The 18424-nt window shown below is 41.3% G+C and overlaps 1 protein-coding gene across 4 annotated transcripts in view; it reads right to left on the bottom strand.

Annotated features, from left to right (window-relative positions):
• Positions 1–7167: 7167 nt before the first annotated feature.
• EIF2AK3 (eukaryotic translation initiation factor 2 alpha kinase 3) overlaps positions 7168–18424 on the bottom strand; it is a 72020-nt gene continuing 60763 nt past the window's right edge. Inside the window, exons 15-17 of one of the 4 annotated variants that reach the window (XM_004437243.3) lie at positions 16902–17003; positions 10196–10258; positions 7168–8375 (exon numbers count right to left, since the gene is read on the bottom strand). In XM_004437243.3, coding sequence (XP_004437300.2) covers positions 8175–8375; positions 10196–10258; positions 16902–17003 — 366 coding nt within the window. In that variant the 3' untranslated portion in view covers positions 7168–8174. Of the gene's footprint in view, positions 8376–10195; positions 10259–14292; positions 16287–16901; positions 17004–18424 lie in introns of those variants that run through there. The other 3 variants (XM_087436445.1, XM_087436446.1, XM_087436447.1) reach the window with 3 other exon arrangements.

The following is an 18424-nucleotide window of genomic DNA, read 5'->3' as shown; positions in this document are numbered from 1 at the left end:
GGTGGGGAGACCCGTTTTCAGGTCCATTGAGAGGTGATGGAGACCAATGAATGCAATCTACCTGAATCTGAAGTTTTACTAAATGCCTCACATTGTTGATTTACTTTAAGCTTTTAATCAACCTAGAGTTCTGATTGTCTGCACTTGTACTGTTTCCAGGCCAGTCCTCCCTCAACCTATGTTTGTCCAGATTTGGGGGATCTGGAGGAAGAGTCATAGCTCCTTCTAGAACAGCCCCCCCCACCCCCGGCTTAAGAGTTGCTCAGAAGATATTAGTAGAATTAACTATGGCTCAGTTGCTTTTTATCTTGTTGGTGCCAGCTCTCTAAGCAGTCAGGCTGGGGCTAGGCTACAGGAGGAGGGTTGAAATAAATCTAAAATCTCACCCACAATCTATCTCAAACACTAACCTGCATATGAATCACTTGGGGCTCTTGTTAAAACATGGATTCTGGGGGCCAGCCCAGTGGCGCAAGCGGTTAAGTGTGCACGCTCCGCTGTGGCGGCCTGGGGTTCGCCGGTCGGATCCCGGCATGCACCAACGCACTGCTTGTCAAGCCATGCTGTGGCGGCGTCCCATATAAAGTAGAGGAGGATGGGCATGGATGTTAGCCCAGGGCCAGTCTTCCTCAGGAAAAAAAAAAGGAGGGTTGGCAGATGTTAGCACAGGGCTGATCTCCTCACAAAAAATAAATAAACAAAAACAAAAACAAAACATGGATTCTGATCCAGCAGGTCTGGGGTGGAACCTGAAATTCTGCATTTCTGCCAATGCTCCTGGTCCAGCAGCCTGTGGCAAGTATGAGTATGAGTGGCAAGACCTGTGGCTCTCAGCCTTGACTGCACTGGGGAACCACCTGGGAGCTTTAAACAGCCTGGATGCCTGAGCCCCACTCTCGGAGGTTGTGATTTATAGGGCTGGAGTGTGGCCTGGATATTGGCATTCTTTTCAGTTGCAGGATTCTAATCTGCTGTTAGATTGAGAAGCCGTGCTTTACAATCACCCAGGGAGCTTTTTAAAAATGTAGGTTCTAGAACAACCACCCCTAAAGCTTTTGATTCTTTAAATCTTAGAAAAATCCCCCAAACAAATGTGCATTTTAGCAAGCACCCCTGGAGATTCTGCCGCAAGTGAACAGTACTCACAGTGGAACCCTTCCCTCTCCTGCCTCAGGAAGATGCCCAAGGGCAGTGATTATCACAATCAGATAGAGCCAGACTGGACCCCTACACTCGTTTAGTAGCCGGATAACAGCAGGTAACTCACTCAGGAAAAAAAAAATAATCCCTCTATTTGCCTTTCCTACTAAGGTTAATATACCTGTGTGATTATTTCTGTAGAATAGATTCCAAAACTGGAATTGCTGCATCAAGCGGAATTATCTTGCAAATTTAGACAGATGTGGACCAAAAAATTCACTGAAATGCATCTCAGTTTGCACTCCTAACAGTGTGTGGAAGAGAATTCTTTTCATCACACTTTGGCTCACACAGGTAAATCTTTGAAATTTTTGCCATCTAATAGTGGAAAACTGGGATCCCACTGTTGCTTTCATTTGTATTTTCCCCATGAGTAGCGAGGTTGAGTTCTTTTCATTAATTTTCTTAAAAATACTTAGAATTCACCTGATTTGCCTGATTACACCTATTGGTGGTAAATCCTTAGACTTAGTAAGCCTCAGTTTCCTCCTTTATAAAATGGGGGCGATAATATCTCCCAAGGTTGTTGTGAGGATTAGATATACAGTGCCTGGTATAGGACTTGGTATGCAGCAGGCGTTCCAGAAATGTTTGCCTTTGAAACCCACGAAGGAGCCCACCCTCCTGCCGCCCAGCAGCCCTGAGCCCCGGGCGGTTCATTCAACTGGAGGGCGAGGGCGGGCGGTGGGTGGTAATTAAGGCCTGGCGGTGGACCAGCTCCCCCCGCCCACCTCCCCTTCCTCCCGCGCAGCACCAGTGCCGCAGCACACTCCCACTGCCGACGGTACTCGCTGCCCAGCCCGCCCTCCCCACAAAGGGACAGGCAACTGGACTGACTCGGTGACAGCTAGTCTCCCCAAACCCCACGGCCCTTGCGGGGAACCGGGAGCCCCAGCCTCTCCTCGGTGTCTTGTCGCCCCCTCGTGGCCAGTCTGAGCTCTTCCTCCCCGGGCCGGGTCTTTGCACCGACAGTACCTGGCGCCGCTCCCGGCTGCGCCGGAGCCAGATTCCGGCCCAGGGAATAGATAGCGCATGCACATATCTTTGATCTCCAAACCCTCTGGCCACGCTGCGCCCCGGCTCCCGGTGGAGTCAAACGAGGAAAGACTCCCAGGCTACCCTGTAGACCGGCAGCTTAGGGTCAATGTCCTGGAAGGAAGAAGGAATGCTCAGCGCTACCGCCTCACCCCAGCCCATACAGCAGCCCCAGACCCCTCAGTATAACAAAGGGCATTTCTTGATTGCTGTAACAACCATACTTTCATATTTGCATAACACGTTATCCTCACATCATCAAATGCCAGCCTCTAGTCCTTGTCAGACGCATACTCAATGTCTACATTTTTGCAGAAACATTATGAAGTTCCTGTAACATTATAAAGCTACATATTTTATTATGCAGTTATCTTTCCTTCACCTCCTGTTTCCTTCCTTTCCACTCCTTGAGTATTCGAAAGTAACAGCCAGGAGTTCTTTCTATACCTTATCCTCCATCACATAACCATAGATTTGCATATATGCACATATTTGTATGACTCTTTAACCTATATTTACGTCATTTAATCCTCGAAATAACTCTTGCCCAATTATGCCCATTTTAGAGTTGAGGAAACTGTTTTCATTTTAAGCCTCTATTTACTGAGTGCTTACCTCTTAACCAGATTCTATGCTAAACGTTATATATCTTATCACTTAATCTTCACAATGTGTTATTTTCAATTGAGGAAACAGATTAGAGAGCTCAGGGAAAATTGTCAAGAAGTAAACAGCAATGCTGCCGGCTGTGATTCCAAAGCCCAGTGCGTTCTTGTCACTTGTCACTCCTCAAAAATGCCCTCTGGACTGAAGGGAATTCAGGAAGTGTAATTGTTATGCTAAGAGGGTGGTGGAATGATAAATGGATTATTACAAGCTTCCTGTTATGTTACTGTAGTTATTTTAATAATTGCGTTATTTCTCACATGTAAAACAGCAATGAAAATATCTGAGTTGCAGAGGTCCTAGTAGAATTAAAGGAAATCACATTAAATCCTTCCAAACTATAGAGCAGGATACAAAGATGAGATCAATTAAAATACTGTAAATGCTGTTTATTGGTTTTCTTTTTCTTGTTTTATTCATTTAATATTATTAATCCCGAAAGTAGTGCATCCGTTGGAAGAAGTCAAACAATGCTGAGATGCATTTTGAAGTTAATATCTCCTCCCTCACCCGCCACCCCAACTCTCCTCTCCTAAGGTAACCAGTGTGGCCTTTGGTGTGGATACTTCTCAGCTTTATGTCCGTGAAAATATTTAAAGATATAGAAGCTGTTTCATTTTGTTGCAATTGTACGATTCACAATCCTCTGCAACTTGCAGATTTGTCACTTATCTGCTTAACAGACATTTAATAATTCCACTTATGCTGCTGACTCATTTGCATAATATTCATAGTATGAATGCATCTTCATTTATTTAGCCGTTACCCTGAGGATTTCTTCAAAAGAGCCTTTCAGAAGAACAGCCTTTCCGCTTCATTACTTCTCAGTATCAACCCCTCTCACTGCCTCTGGGCAGGTCACTACCTTTATGCGTAGTGAAAATTCTCCAGGCTCCTCCCAGAGGCACCTGAGCTCTGTGCCAGCTGACTGCATTGTCCCCCCTCCTCTTCCTACCCACATTCTTGCCGCCAGCAAGAGAGGTGCTGATCCCAACATTGCTGTCACCATTTCTGACAATGTTCTCTGGGTGCTCCCTAAAAGCTCACGTCATCTCAGAAGACAGCAGATAGGGAGCCAGGCACTGCAGCACCCCCGGAGGAAATCCTTCAAAACTCGACATTACAGAGCAGTGACAGAGGATCCTCCTCTGGGCCATTGGGGGCCAGCATGCCTCTAGTCACTGGACAAGGGATGTCTTTCAGCTCCCACTGACCTGGCTCAGGCCCTCTGACTCTTGCCAGATGAAGCCATCCTGCCTGGTTCCCTGTCTCCAGCTCCTTCTCCCTCCAGTGCACCCTCTTCCTCATTCGCCCTGGTGATCCTAAAATCTCAGCACATCCTTCTTCACCTCAGAAACTTTCAATGGCTTCCCATTTTCTTCAGAATAAAGCCCCAACTTTTTACCACAGAGTCCTGGGAAACTCATCATTTTCAAAAAAGGACCTCTGTCCCCAAACCACACCCTCCTTCTTCTGGATTCTATCAAAGTTCCCACACCAGAAACACAGGCGCCACCTCCTTCTCCTTCACCTATATTCAGTTAATTCCAGTGTCCTGGCCTTTCTGCCTCACAAATCATTCTCAAATTGCTCTATTTCTCTCTGCTCCTACTTTTGAGAGCTCTTTCTCATTTCTCCCCTTTCCCCCAAGCCTTCGAACTGGCTGTTGCCGCTGCCTTGCCTAGTCTTTTCTCGGTGCGTGGGAGCATGCAGAGGAGAAGGAAGCTACTCTGCTGGTACAAAGAGGGGGCGCTGCACGAGGGATTAGGGATGCAAAGACTGCTGGGAGTAGCCAAGCACATGTTGCCCCTGTGTTTATTGTTTTAAGTCATTGTCCATTTCAGGAATTGAAAAGCAGCTCATGGCAAAAGCATTATGGGACTTGGTATGGTTGAATTTTACCATATCTGGTATGTTTATGTCAGTCACCCACGGACGTGCTTGTTGTGTTGTTCTCATGATGTGTTGTATGTTTGGAGGAGAATGTTTTTTACCCCAGCCCTCAACCATTTACTTCTTGGGGAAAAGGTGAAAATGAGCCCCCTGGTGGCAGCTACCATAGTTGCAGGGGTAGAATCTGGAGGGGGAGTCTCCTCAAGCAGCACAATCTCTTGCAAATCTAGAGATGGAAAAAGCCAATGACCCCACAGGTGCGCAAGAAACCACCTGGAGTTTCTGCTTAGGCCTTGACTTCTCAGGTGAGACTGAGTCATTCTATGGCCGGTGGTTGGATTGGAAGCTTGTTCTGTCTCCACTTCCTCGGAGAAAAATAATCGCTTTTGGTGTAAATGCATCCAGAGAAAAGTATCAGTGAGAAACAATATGGAAGAAGAAAACCACCTCGAACATCATAAATGTCTGCTCTTCTGTCTACTACTAGGAAGCAAAGGGCAGAGTAGGTGGCTCATTTTCAGAATTTCTCACGGGCTTCCTGACCTCTGGACCAGCACTCACTTCAAGACTGCTGCTTTCCTGAAAGGTGGAACCTGGAACCTGAAAGATGCACGTGTGCTTTCTCCCAGCACAGGGTCAATAGGGTGCGTGGCTCTCCCATTGGAATCCTTCCCGCGCAGGCCTGGCTGGAGGTGGGGGATGTAATGCACTCCAGTGAAAGATGAGGGAGAGGGCGTTAGACTAAAGGGCGACAGCATCAGACAGAGCCATGGCGGTGCTAAGTGTCCCGGCCCGTTTCTCCTCGCATTTACATTAAAGCATAAGGTCTTCCTTCAGAAAACTTCCAGGACTTGAGACTTGTATCTGTTTGTAGTGTCGGGATTATTCAACCAGCTTTTCTCCTTCACTTTTGCCAAATATTTATCCCAGTGACTGGTACACTTCTTTTCCTCCTCCTTTGGCTATTTATTTCCTAAGGGCTGTGGCTATGTTGGGGTTACACATTATGTTCTCCAAATTCAATTCCAAAAATACGTAATCAAGTACGAGGCTTCCTGCTAGATGTTGCTGGGTCTACAAGAAGGTGCGCCCCTGACCACTGGGACCTTAGCTATTACTAAGGAGCCTGACTTCACCAGTTACTGGCTCATCTGTGGCCTGACAATGGTAAGTGTTGTAAGTACAAAATGCTCAAAGGAGAGGCCAGGGTGGAGGGAGGGGGCTCGGAAAGATGCCAGAAAAGCAACAATTTGCAGGAGAGGTAGGGTTTGGAGTCAGGAGAAAGGCTCTGGGTGAGAAGGCAGGAGACTCCGTACTGGCCTCCAACTTGCTAGGTCCTGCTGGCCCAGGCCCTAATCTTCCCATGCCTGCTTTCCTAGTGGTAGCCAGCAAAGGCACAGGCAGAATTAAAATGAAAGAGGGCCTGATTATATCATGTTAAGAAATTTGCAAATCCTTCGACAGCTTGGTGTAAGGGAGTAGACAAAACCCTGACCAGGAATTGGAATATCTGGGATTTGGTCCCGGTTCTGCTCTTGCTGGCTTTGTGATCTTGGGCAAATCACAGCACGTCTCTGGGCCTGAGTTTCCTCGTAAGTAGAATGGCAATAATAACGCCTGCCATGGCTAGCTCTCAGGGTGGTTGTGAGGGTCAGAAGATCTGCAGCTGGGACTGAGTGGAGTGTGCTGGGAAGAAATCAACAGGACCCCTGGCTGGGGTGAAGGGGAAGGAGTAGGGGGCCTGTGACTGAAGCAGGCCGACTAAGAGATGAAGAAAAGGGACATGAGCTGGCTGGGAGCCAAGCAGAACCTGAGAAGAAAGACAACGTTCAAGCCGCACTGCAAAGTGCGAGTCTGGACAGAGTGCGCAAACATCAGTGATGTGTTTTTGCAGCTTACAAATTGCTCATAACTTTGTACGGCAGACATTACTTGTCTGTAAAATGGAAGTAATCATGCATTTGACCCTTAAAGGTTGTGTCTAGCTGGTTTGTGCCTGGTCAGCCCAGTAAGCCATGGGCCTCCATACAGCACGTACCAGACACACGGTGATACCAACACAACCAGCATTGCCATGGCCCTCTGTGCTACAAGGTCTCCCTTTACGGCAGGGTTCTCTTTATGCTCCCGGTCCCTGGCACAGAGTAGGCCCTGAGCAAATCTCTCTTGATTATGAGGCTGTTGAATTTTGAAAAGGACTTGGTCCTGTCAAGTCTTTGGGAAATAACAGAGAAGATACCTGTTTGAAATAGCTTAGGACTAAGTTTTCTTGAGGGTAGAGTTATGACCCTTCCTAGACCTCTGATCCTCTTTTATACATTTGAAAAACTACCATTTTGGGACTAATTCTCCAAAATAAGAGTCAATCATAAATAATTTTTTAAAGTTTTATTAAATCATTTAGACTTGAAAGAAGTCACAATAGTTAACACACTTAAGTGCGTTCTGTAGACCACCAACCCAAATGGATTGACTTCAGAATTTTTATAAATAAAAAATAAACATATTTACAATGAAAAATAAAAACATGTTAGCAAGTTAGATGATTTACCTGTTATTTATAATCAGTTTGGGGAAAGTACCAATCTACAGGATTACATGTAAGACACTCAAGATTTCATTAGGTTTAAAAAAGTCCATAATTCAAGAAGTTAGTTGTAATATATGATTCATTTCTTACTACAGCTTTTTTCCTCCCCAAACCAGAACTTTCAACCAATTTACATAAAATGCTTCATTTTCCCTTTAGTGGAGGTACAGGTACAAAAAACTCTTAAAATTCTCCCTAGAACCATCTAAGGAACAAAGCTATTTAAAGCTACAAATGTCACTATAAAACTAGCTATGGACAAAAACCATTATACAATTTGTGCTACTTGTCCTCCAAAATAGTGCAGATTCCTAATTTACCCACCAGGGACAAAAATGGAGTCAGCTTTTTTGGAAATCAGTTTCATAATTACCACCGTATCTCTAGAAAGCATATTTCTAGAACAATATAGTTACCACATGTAGGGACTTTCATTCTTCTGTACTATAAAAATATTTTCCTTTTACTTCTCTCTCTGTATTTTAGGGATTGCTTCTACCTCCCTAGGCAAAAGACAAGGGCTATAAAGCTTGGCCAGCCAGTTTCAAGAGACCAATGAAGAAAAACGACCACACACGACTGAGTGATAGCCCTCTCCTTAAGTATAGCAAAAGTCAAGAGTTGGCTCAAATTAGGTTATGCTCCCAAATCCAGTTTAAACCTGACTTAGCAAACGTAGTCCAAAACAAAATTCAGCGAAGAACAAAATTTTCAAGTCCATGCCTCTGGAGCGCCACAGTAAGAGGAGGCTGTTCTGTGTCACCTGTTAGGAGTGTGGAACAACTTAAGGCTAATTGCTTGGCAAAGGGCTCTGGGGGTTGCTGGACTGTCTGGAATGTTTTGTTCCTGAGGAGCTCATGGAGCGAGACCGCTGTCTGAGCACTGTTTTGCCTGGAAACTCCAAGTCCTCAAATACAGCATTTTCAATGATAGTTGTAGCTTCAGGCCGGTCCACGGGGGATGGAGAGAGCATGTCTTGAACCATCACATGCTGAAATATATAAATTGTTTTGTGATAAAAGGGTCAGGTTTAGACCACGAAACAATCCTCTAAATCAGGAGTCGACAAAATATTTTTGTAAATATATTCAGTTTACAAGCCAGTTTCTGATGTGACTTTTCACCTCTGCCACTGAAGTACAAAAGCAGCCATAGAAAATACATCAGCAAATGGGCACGGCTGTTTTCCAATCACATGTTCTTACAAAATTAGGGAGCAGGCTGGATTTGGCCTGTGGCTCATGGTTTGCCAACCCCTGCTCCAAATAACCATGGACCATTTTTGGGTAATTGGTTGTTTTCTAACATATAATAAAGGATCTTAAATCACATCCTTGAAGTACAGACACAATCTGAGTTTAAAAATTAATTTGTCTTACAACTGCATGTGAATCTACAATTATCCTAATAAAAATTTCAATTAAAAAATCATGCCAGAGATCTGTACCTAACACCTTTTCTTGATTTTTTTTTGAATCTCTTTTAATGTAACATATATTCTTTTTTTTTTTTCCTGAGGAAGATTTGCCCTGAGCTAACATCTGTTGCCAATCTTCCTCTTTCTTTTCTTTTGCTTGAGGAAGATTAGCTCTGAGCTAACATCCATGCCAGTCTTCCTCTATTTTGTATGTGGGTCACCACCACAGCATGGCTGACGAGTGGTGTAGGTCCCTGCCCGGGATCCAAATGCACGATCCCGGGCCGCTGAAGCAGAGCGCACTGAACTTATCCACTACGCCACAGGGCCGGCCCCTGTAACATATATTCTTAGGAGCCACCCTGGGAATTAATTCATCAACTTTGCAAAATATATAACAATAATTTTTACTAAAAAATATTTCATTTTAGGTTAGCATATCTCTATATTATCATAAAGTTCATTTTAATGTAATCTTTCATTATATTTATAATACTAAAAGATAAATTAGACTTTTTCCAACTTGATAATTAACATACAGTCTAATTTACTTCAACTTAATTAAGAAAATTCAAGATTAATGCATAAATTTTAAAATGATTTATTTGTGCACCAAATATACTATGAAATAAACAACAGCCGCAAAAAGAAATTCAAAAGGTTCACTGCACACGATTTTCATCAAGACCAGCTTGATTTTCCCTTCCCACTCTTCTGAACCATGTACTGTGTCACTCTGAGTGGTTGAACTCCAACAGACATAATCAACGGAAATTAGTGCCTGTTTTTTTTGTGTGTGTGTGTGTGTGAGGAGGACCAGCCCTGAGCTAACATCCATGCCAATCCTCCTCTTTTTTGCTGAGAGACTGGTCCTGGGCTAACATCCGTGCCCATCTTCCTCTACTTTATATGGGACGCTGCCACAGAACGGCTCAACAAGTGGTGCATCGGTGTGTGCCCGGGATCCGAACTGGTGAACCCCGGGGCCGCCGCAGCGGAGCGCGCGCACTTAACCGCTTGCACCACCGGGCTGGCCCCGTTTTTTTTTTTTAAAAAAAAGCCAGTTTTTAAGATCTCTCCCCAGTTCACTACGATAAAGAGATTAATGGCACGGTCATAATAGCAATTCTATGCCTGTGAGAGCGCGCTAGGAGTTCAGCCTTATTGAAGGGGAGGTTGCTACAATCTTCACATAGGACCCTGGGCCGAGGACCTGGGGCCAAGTTCTAGTCTTTGGTTTTAAGAAGTTGTATGCTCTTGGGATCAGAGTCCTTTCCTCTCTAGACCTTTGGCTTCCTCATCTGTAAAATGGGAAACTGATGAACTGACTGCTAAGGACCCTTTAAGTTCTAAATATGATTCTAAAAAAAATAAAAGATGAGAATTATACAAACCTCACGTGGATATTTCTGAGTAAATAGTGGTGGAAATTTGAGATTTCTTACATCGGTTAAGATCTAAAAAGAAAGAAAAGTGTTACTTATCTTTAAATCTGTTTTGGTGTATGGATCTTTTAAAGACAAAAATATTTTTTGATACTCTAACAGAGGGACTAAGAAGAAAGGCTGGATGTTAAACAGATGGAAAACTTATCAACAGCTTTTCCTGACTACATAATCTATGCATAAGTGCTTCCTGAGCACAGATGTAACGCCATCAAATCATCAAAATCTAGAAAATAATTCAGATATAATTATATTTGAATTGAACATATGATACTGACACCTGGATTTTAACTGAAATGGATTGATTTGTGTCAAAAATAATTCAATCACTCATGAATAGACATTTGTGTCCTAAAGTGGATAACTTTTTCTATTAGTCTCCAACCTCTTTGTATTTGATATGAAAGGGTATATTCTTTCTTTTACTTCTTTTTTTTTTTGAGTGAAAAAAACCAAGTCAATTGTTCTAAATACTGAGTATAAAACTAAGCTTTTGAAAGTTCACTGGGAAATTTTCATACAAATTATCACTCTTTATGTTCTAGTTTCCTTACCTATAAAACAGGGGTAATTGGGCCCACCTTGTATGATTGTTTTGAGAATTAAATGAGGTAATTTATTTAGCACAATGCCTGATACTCCTTTTGTAATGACGACAAAAACCACTTTTGAAAAATGAAATAAAGCAAATATGTCTTCCCACCAACAGAAAACAGAAACTTTACTGGAAGAATCTATGCTGCAGGCTCTGGAAGGGTCGGTTTCATTTGCTAATAGGTAAGCCGTATCAAACTAAGTGCAGATAAAGGCTTGAGTCTGGACTCACAGAATTAATCACATAACATTTTTAAACAAAGGTTTTTATTTTAAAACTTGGAATTTTAAAAAGACCTTGGCCATAATTCAATGGGGAAAATGGAAAGTCTTTTCAACAAGAAGCATGAGCATAAAAGAAAAAATTGATAAACTGAACTTCAAAATTAAAACCTACTGCCCTTTGAAAGACACCATTAAGAAAACGAAATGGCAAGCCATAGACTGGGAGAAAATAGCCACAATACATGTATCTGGCAAAGAGCTTGAAAAGATGGTCAAGGTCATTAGTCATCAGAGAAATGCAAACTTAAACCACAATGTGATTCCATTATACCCCTATAAGAATGGCTAACATTGTAAAGACTGAAACATAAGTGTTGGCGAGGCTGTGGATGAACTACAACTCTCAGACACTGCTGGTAGGCGTGTAAACGGCACTTTCTTATAAAGTTAAACCATTCACCACATAGCTTATCCATCCTACCTGGGTAACTACCCAAGACAAATTAAAACATATGTCTACAAAAAGACTAGCTCACAAATGTTCATAGCATCTTTATTCCTAAATGTTTCTCAATAGGTAAATGGATACATGAACTGTGGTGTATATATAACACAGTAGGATATTAATAACAAAAAGGAATGAACTACTGACACATTGAGTAACATGAATGAATCTCAAAAACTTTATGGTGAGTCAAAGCAGACAGACACAAAAGAGTATACACATGGTATGATTCCATTTAATATGAAACTTTAGAAAAGACAGAAAGCAGCTGAGTAGTTGCCTGGGGTGGGGGCAGGGGCTGAATGAGACTGACTGGGACAGAGCACAAGGAAACTTGCTGGGGTGAAACTTTCTATGAAACTTGCCATATTCTGAATGTAGTGGTGGTTACATGGTATATAAATGTGTTTGATAAAACTTATCAAAATGTCAGGGCCAGCCCCGTGGCTTAGCGGTTAAGTGCACGCTCTCCACCACGGGCGGCCCGGGTTCGGATCTGGGCGCGCACCGACGCACCGCTTCTCTGGCCATGCTGAGGCCGCGTCCCACATACAGCAACAAGAAGGATGTGCAACTATGACATACAACTACCTACTGGGGCTTCCGGCGGGAAGGAGGAGGATTGGCAATAGATGTTAGCTCAGAGCCGGTCTTCCTCAGCAAAAAGAGGAGGATTAGCACGGATGTTAGCTCAGGGCTGATCTTCCTCACAAAAAAAAAAAAAAAACTTATCAAAATGTACACTTAAAGTGGGTATGTTTTATTGTATGTAAACGATACCTCAATAAAATTGATTAAAAAGAAGACCTTGGTCAAATCATTGAACAGTCTGTTTTACATTCACTAACAGAAGTTCAGAGAGGTTCTGGCTAAACATGGCAGATTTTCTACTACATTTGCAGTAAACATTTTCACTATAAAGATGAGTGCAATGGAAGAAAAGATGAAATTTTTCATAGTGAGAAAGTGGGTGGAAGCATAGCAACCACCTTACCAGAACAGAGGCAGGCAGACCAGGGCGCCCACAGGGGAGAACGTCAATGAAGAGGGAAGTGATTCGCTGTGCAGAACCTGAGTGGGTGGGCGTAAGGCTCTAGGATGGCAACAAGAGAACTGTCTGCAAGTCTGCAGATGGAGTGATATATCCCCATATAAACATAGGAGGTTTATTCTCTGGAGAAACTGAACTAAGAAAGTGCAGATTAGGGTCACTCAATAGAAAGGAGAGAGTATGTTGTGGGGGTGGGCATGGAAAACAGTAGGATGAAGTGAAGATCTGTAAGCTAAATAGTAAGATACTCTCTATCCCCCAACCACCCTCCACTACTCTTTCTCAGGCAGGAGAATGAAGGCTTCTTCTCTGGAGAAAATGATTGTTATAGCTAAAAAGCCTACAGCTGCTGACATGTGGGGAGTTCTCTCCCCACACTCCAAGGTAAGAACTGGATTGTAGCCCTTAGAGTGAAGTCCACTTCCAGTCACCATTTTAGAGCCCTATTCTTAAATATGATTGGACAGCTAAGGACTATCAACATGAGAAAAACCAAAAAAAAAAAAAAAATCATTAAAAAACACAGTTAGAGATGTTGGGGGGCGGAGTAAGTGTGACTATATAAAGGAGTAGGAGGAAGTTCTTTGTGGTGATGGAATAGTTCTGTATGTAGATTGCAGTGGTGGTTACACAAATCTATACGTGAGATAAAATAACATGGAACTATACACACATATTGTAGCAATGTCAAACTCCCAGTTTTGATACTATACTATAATTATGTAAGATGTAAGCATTAGGAGAAATTGGGTGAAGGGTACACTGAATCTCTCTGTATTATCTTTGCAACTTCTTGTGGATTTATAATAATTTCAAGATAGTTAAAAAAAAAAAAAAAGAACCCAGAGGAAAGAGACATAGAGAGAAGAAAATTTAAAACATATACATACACATAAGTGAGATTCTCAGAGATAAGTGAAGATATTGAATCCATGTTAAAAAAGTGAAATGCTATAAAAATGGAACAATCTTGGACAATAAAAATTGGATTCTCAAAATAAAATAGTCAGAATAAGTAATTAGGAAAAATTAAAAAAACAAAATAGAGTAATTAGGAAAGTTGAAATAACAAGGAACTCTAGAAGAGAACAGTACAAAAAGACAGGAAGATGGAAAATAAGAGAAAACATAAGGCATTTATAGGATTAAGTCAGGGATTCCAGGAAAAGAAAACAGAAAAATTAGAGAAGAATTTATCAAAGAAGTAATACAAGAAATTGACTAGAACTCAAGGATTCATATGTTCTAACTGAAAAGACCTACCAGGTGGTAAGTGAGAGGGAAAAAAAAAATCAATGAAAGGACTACATTTCATAACAGCACTGATAAAGGTAAAGCCCTAAAAGGTTCCAGAAAGAAAATAAAACAGGTCAAATAGATTCCATATAATGATTTTCAACAGCAGCACTGGCAGCTATGAGGCAACGCCCTCAAAGTTCTTAAGGAAAAATTATTTCCAATCTAGAATTGGAAGCTGGCCAATTTATCAATTACATGTGAGGATGGGACAAAATACATTTTTAGAAGTCTGAAGACTCTAAAAATTTCTCTCGCATACCTTCTTTCTCAGGAATTTACTGGAGAATGTGCTCTAGCAAAATAAAGCAAGAAAAAAAAAAAAAAATGGAATCTAGGCAACAAGGGATCCAACCCAGGAGAGTAGAGAAGTACATCCGTGGGTGACAACCTAGAGAAGGTCTAGGGGGCAATCAGTCCAGACTGGAGGACAAAAGCTTCGAGAATAAGGACTCCAGAGGGGAAAAAAAAAAAAAAAAAAAAAACACACACACACACATATATAAGCTATATTGAAGCACAGAGAAAATATTGTTTGATACGTGACAGATTTTCAACATTTATTTAAAATTATAACACAGGTTCATAGAAAACTAAGCAATTGAGAAAAGGCAATTCTGAAAAAAAGGATTGTATCAGAAAGAAAAGAAAGTCAGAGTACATTACTTGATCTAGCATAGAACAATATTTGCATGGTCAACAAATACTGACTATTCATTTCACCAAACATTTTTACATAACTACCTATTTTTTACTGAAATAAAATTCACATAAATAAAATTCACCTTTTTAACCATTTTGCAGTGTATAATTCAGTAGTTTTTATTCTATTCACAATGTTGTACAACCATCATCACTATCTAATTCCAGAACATTTTCATCACCCAAAAATAAACCTCATACCCATTAAGCAGTCACTCTCCACTCCTTTCTCCCCCCAGCCCCTGGCAACTACTAATCTACTTTGTCTCTATGGATGTGCCTGTTCTGGACATTTCATATAAATGGAATCATACAACACGTGGCCTTTTGTATCTGGCTTCTTTCACTTAGTGTAATGTTTTCAAGGTTCATCCATGTTATAGCATGTGTCAGTATTTCACTCCTTTTTATGGCTGAATAATATTCCATTTGGTGGTCTAGTGGTTAGGATTCAGTGCTCTCACTGCTGTGGCCCGGGGTCGTTTCCTGGTCAGGGAACCACACCACCTGTCTGTCGGTTGTCATTCTGTGGTGGAAGTTATGTTGCTGTGAAACTAAAAGCTATGCCACCAGTACTGCAAATACCAGTAGGGTCACCCATGGTGGAGAGGTTTCAGCAGAGCTTCCAGACTAAGTCAGACTAGGAAGAAGGACCTGGCCACCCACTTCTGAAAAAACTTGCCGTGCAGACTCGACGAACAGCAGTGGAACACTGTCTGATGTAGCGCCAGAAGTGAGAGGATGGTGCAAAAAGACCAGGCAGGGTTCTGCTCTGCTGTCCACAGGGGCGCTAAGAGTCGGAATCCACTCAACAGCACTAACAACAACAACATTCCATTGTATAGGTAGACCACATTTTGTTTTTCCACTCATCAGCTGATTGACATTTGGGCTGTTTCTACTTTCTGGCTATTAATCATTTGTGTACAAGTGTTTGTGTGGACCTATGTTTCCATTTCTCTTGAGTATATACCTAGGAGTGGAACTGCTGAGTTACATGGTAACTGGATGCTTAACTTTTCGAGGAACTGTCCAACTGCTTTCCACAGCAGCTGTACCATTTTACATTCCCACCAACAACATATGAGGCTTCCAATTTCTCCACATCCTTGTCAACACTTGGTTTTTTTTTATTTAAAGCTACCTAGGAGAGTGTGAGGTAGTATCTCATTATGGTTTTGATTTGCATTTCCCTAATGAATAATGACATTGTGCTTATCAGCCATTTATATATCTTTGGGGAAATGTCTATTCAAATCCTTTTCCCATTTTTTAATCAGGTTGTCTTTTTGTTGTTGAATTGTAACAGTTCTTTATATATTCTGGATAACAAAACCTTATCCAATACATGATTTACAAATATTTTTTCCTATTCTGTGGGTTGTCTTTTCACTTTCTTGGTGAGGTCCTTTGATGCACTTATAACTACATAAATTTTGATGCCATATGATTCCTGATCCTTTACATACATTGGACCTGTTTTATTTTCCTTTCTGGAAGCTTTAAGGGCCTTTATCTCTGGTCACTTTAATTTTCTTCTTTTTTTCCCATTTATTGTACAGAACACTTTGTAGGTCCTTTCAGTTAGATGATATGAATCCTTTGGTTATACTTGGGAACTACATCCTCTTCTACCATGGCCAGAAGTCAACAGATAAGGTCTAAAACTGATAAATTAAGAAATGGTGATAAGAGCATAAACTTTGGAAATACGGATATAACTACCAGGGACAACAGCTAGAAAAACTGAGGGTCAGTGACCACTTAAGAAGGATGGGGAAGAAATGTGACAGAGACCTACTTTTAAAAGACTTCCAGTACTATCTTCCTTAAAAGCCATGGTCATGGTTTATTTTGTGAGGAAAAATAACTAATTATGCTTAGTTTGTCAGCTTTTAAGTGTATGAGTGTGTGGCTACTTGTCCTCTGGAAAATTCTTCTCTGACCAACCACCACCATCACTCCCTCCCCACCCCCCCCATTACCCTATTCCCCTAGCTTTGTACTTATTACAAATTTACTGCATGCAAGATATTAAGTTACGATGAATTTAACCAACAACAAAAACAAACAATTCAACGAAATAATTTTTGAAGATTGAGCTTTAAATGGAAGCAAATACTCTACAAATCCTCCTTGTGTAGCTCACATGACCTCTTCCATTTCTAGTTAACTAGTCTGCTCGTATTAAGAACAATTTATTTTTCTTTTAAAACTCTTTCTTTTTTGTAAATTTTAGACTATTTTCTTTTTCCACCCTTTTTGAGGAGGGGGGAACTTACCCTGACTCTCTCCATCTGAGTGCCGAATGGGTATAGCAATTCAAATAGAATGAGGCCTAAAGAAAAGATGTCCACTTTATGAGAGTAGTTGTTTCCATGAATCTGAAATCCCATATAAAGAAGAAATATTAGAAAAAAATTAACAGAGATAGTACAATTGATAATATGGCATTAGTGAATCCCAAAGTTGACTCAGTCACTTCTTCGTTTAAATCTAACTGTATGTGTAAAAACGTTAGCAAAGAGTTAATAATCTCTCAAGCCTCTTTTCTTCAACTCACTACAGCAAGAGTAATTAAATCACTCAGCATTACAGAAGGAAAGCCCGATCCAGCTCTGAGATATGCATCAGTAGAACAGGCCTGCAGAAACCTGGAGCCTCACGATGCTAAAAAAGTTTGAGGGAGCCAGTAAAAGCTGCTCAACTGCCCCCGAGGTGACGTTTTTCAAAGAGAACACTATCTAAAGCAAATCTCTCATTTCTAATCATCTTAGGCCTCACCCGTTTTTATGAGAAAATCTTCATTACTCCAAACCACTAATCAACTGTGGTTAGCCCTCACTACGGCACTTAATTATGGACTACTTTGCATTCTCAGTTGTATTTTTCATGTGTATATTTCTTATTCTTCACAACCAGATTATAAAGTCCTGGAGGGAAGGGAACTGCTTCTTTTGTATTCCCACCATCCAGCACTGGGCTAAGTATAGAGAAGGCCCTCAATAAACACTGATTTGTTAAAATGAACAGATGAATTACAACCCAACTACTCTATTAAACAAAGCCTCATTCAAATTAAAAGCAACCTCCTGAGACTCAGAGGAACCCTTTTATTTGTGAAAATTACTTTAGGCACATAACTTGACATTTGAGAATGCTCCATACCAGCATTTCTTAACTGAGGCCGTCACAAGGTAATAGCTAGGGATCACAAGCCTTTCCCAACTCCTCTCTAAACTGCCCTTGGTACCTGTTTCCCTGTTCCTTCCATGAGCCAGCCTGCCTCTATGCTTACAGAATATCAGATGGAAAGTTTCAATGACAGCATCAGCTGCATCACCTTCCTCTCTCCTCTTACCTCTTATCCCCGGCGTTTGGGAAGTATTCAAAGAAAATATGTTCAAAAACAGAGCTTACAGGGGTACAGTGAAAAGGACACCCTCCTAGACTATTTGGAGAATATCAACTAACACACTTTCATGAAATGCAACTTGGCAGTAAGTGTTTACTCCCACTTAATGGTCCTACTTAATTTCATCCACCCTAGGGTAGACGGAAATGTGGACAGAGATTTGTACACAGGAATAGTGCCATTCCTGATAGCAAAATCTACAAGTAACTAAAATGTCCAAAACTAATGTTGAAATTAGTGTTAAGCAATATATGCTTAACAGAGAGAATGCTATGCAGCCAAAAATATTTTCTAAGAACATTTAATAATGTGGGAAATGCTTATATTTAAATACTGTATCCAAAATTTCACAGACTAGAATATCAACTTTGTTTTCCAAAGTAAGGTATG

Source organism: Ceratotherium simum, chromosome 11 (genome assembly GCF_057802395.1).
Source record: "Ceratotherium simum simum isolate JZ-2026a chromosome 11, ASM5780239v1, whole genome shotgun sequence".
Taxonomy (NCBI): domain Eukaryota; kingdom Metazoa; phylum Chordata; class Mammalia; order Perissodactyla; family Rhinocerotidae; genus Ceratotherium; species Ceratotherium simum.
The sequence above is the reverse complement of the archived record's forward strand: the minus strand, read 5'-3'. Positions and strand labels throughout refer to the sequence as shown.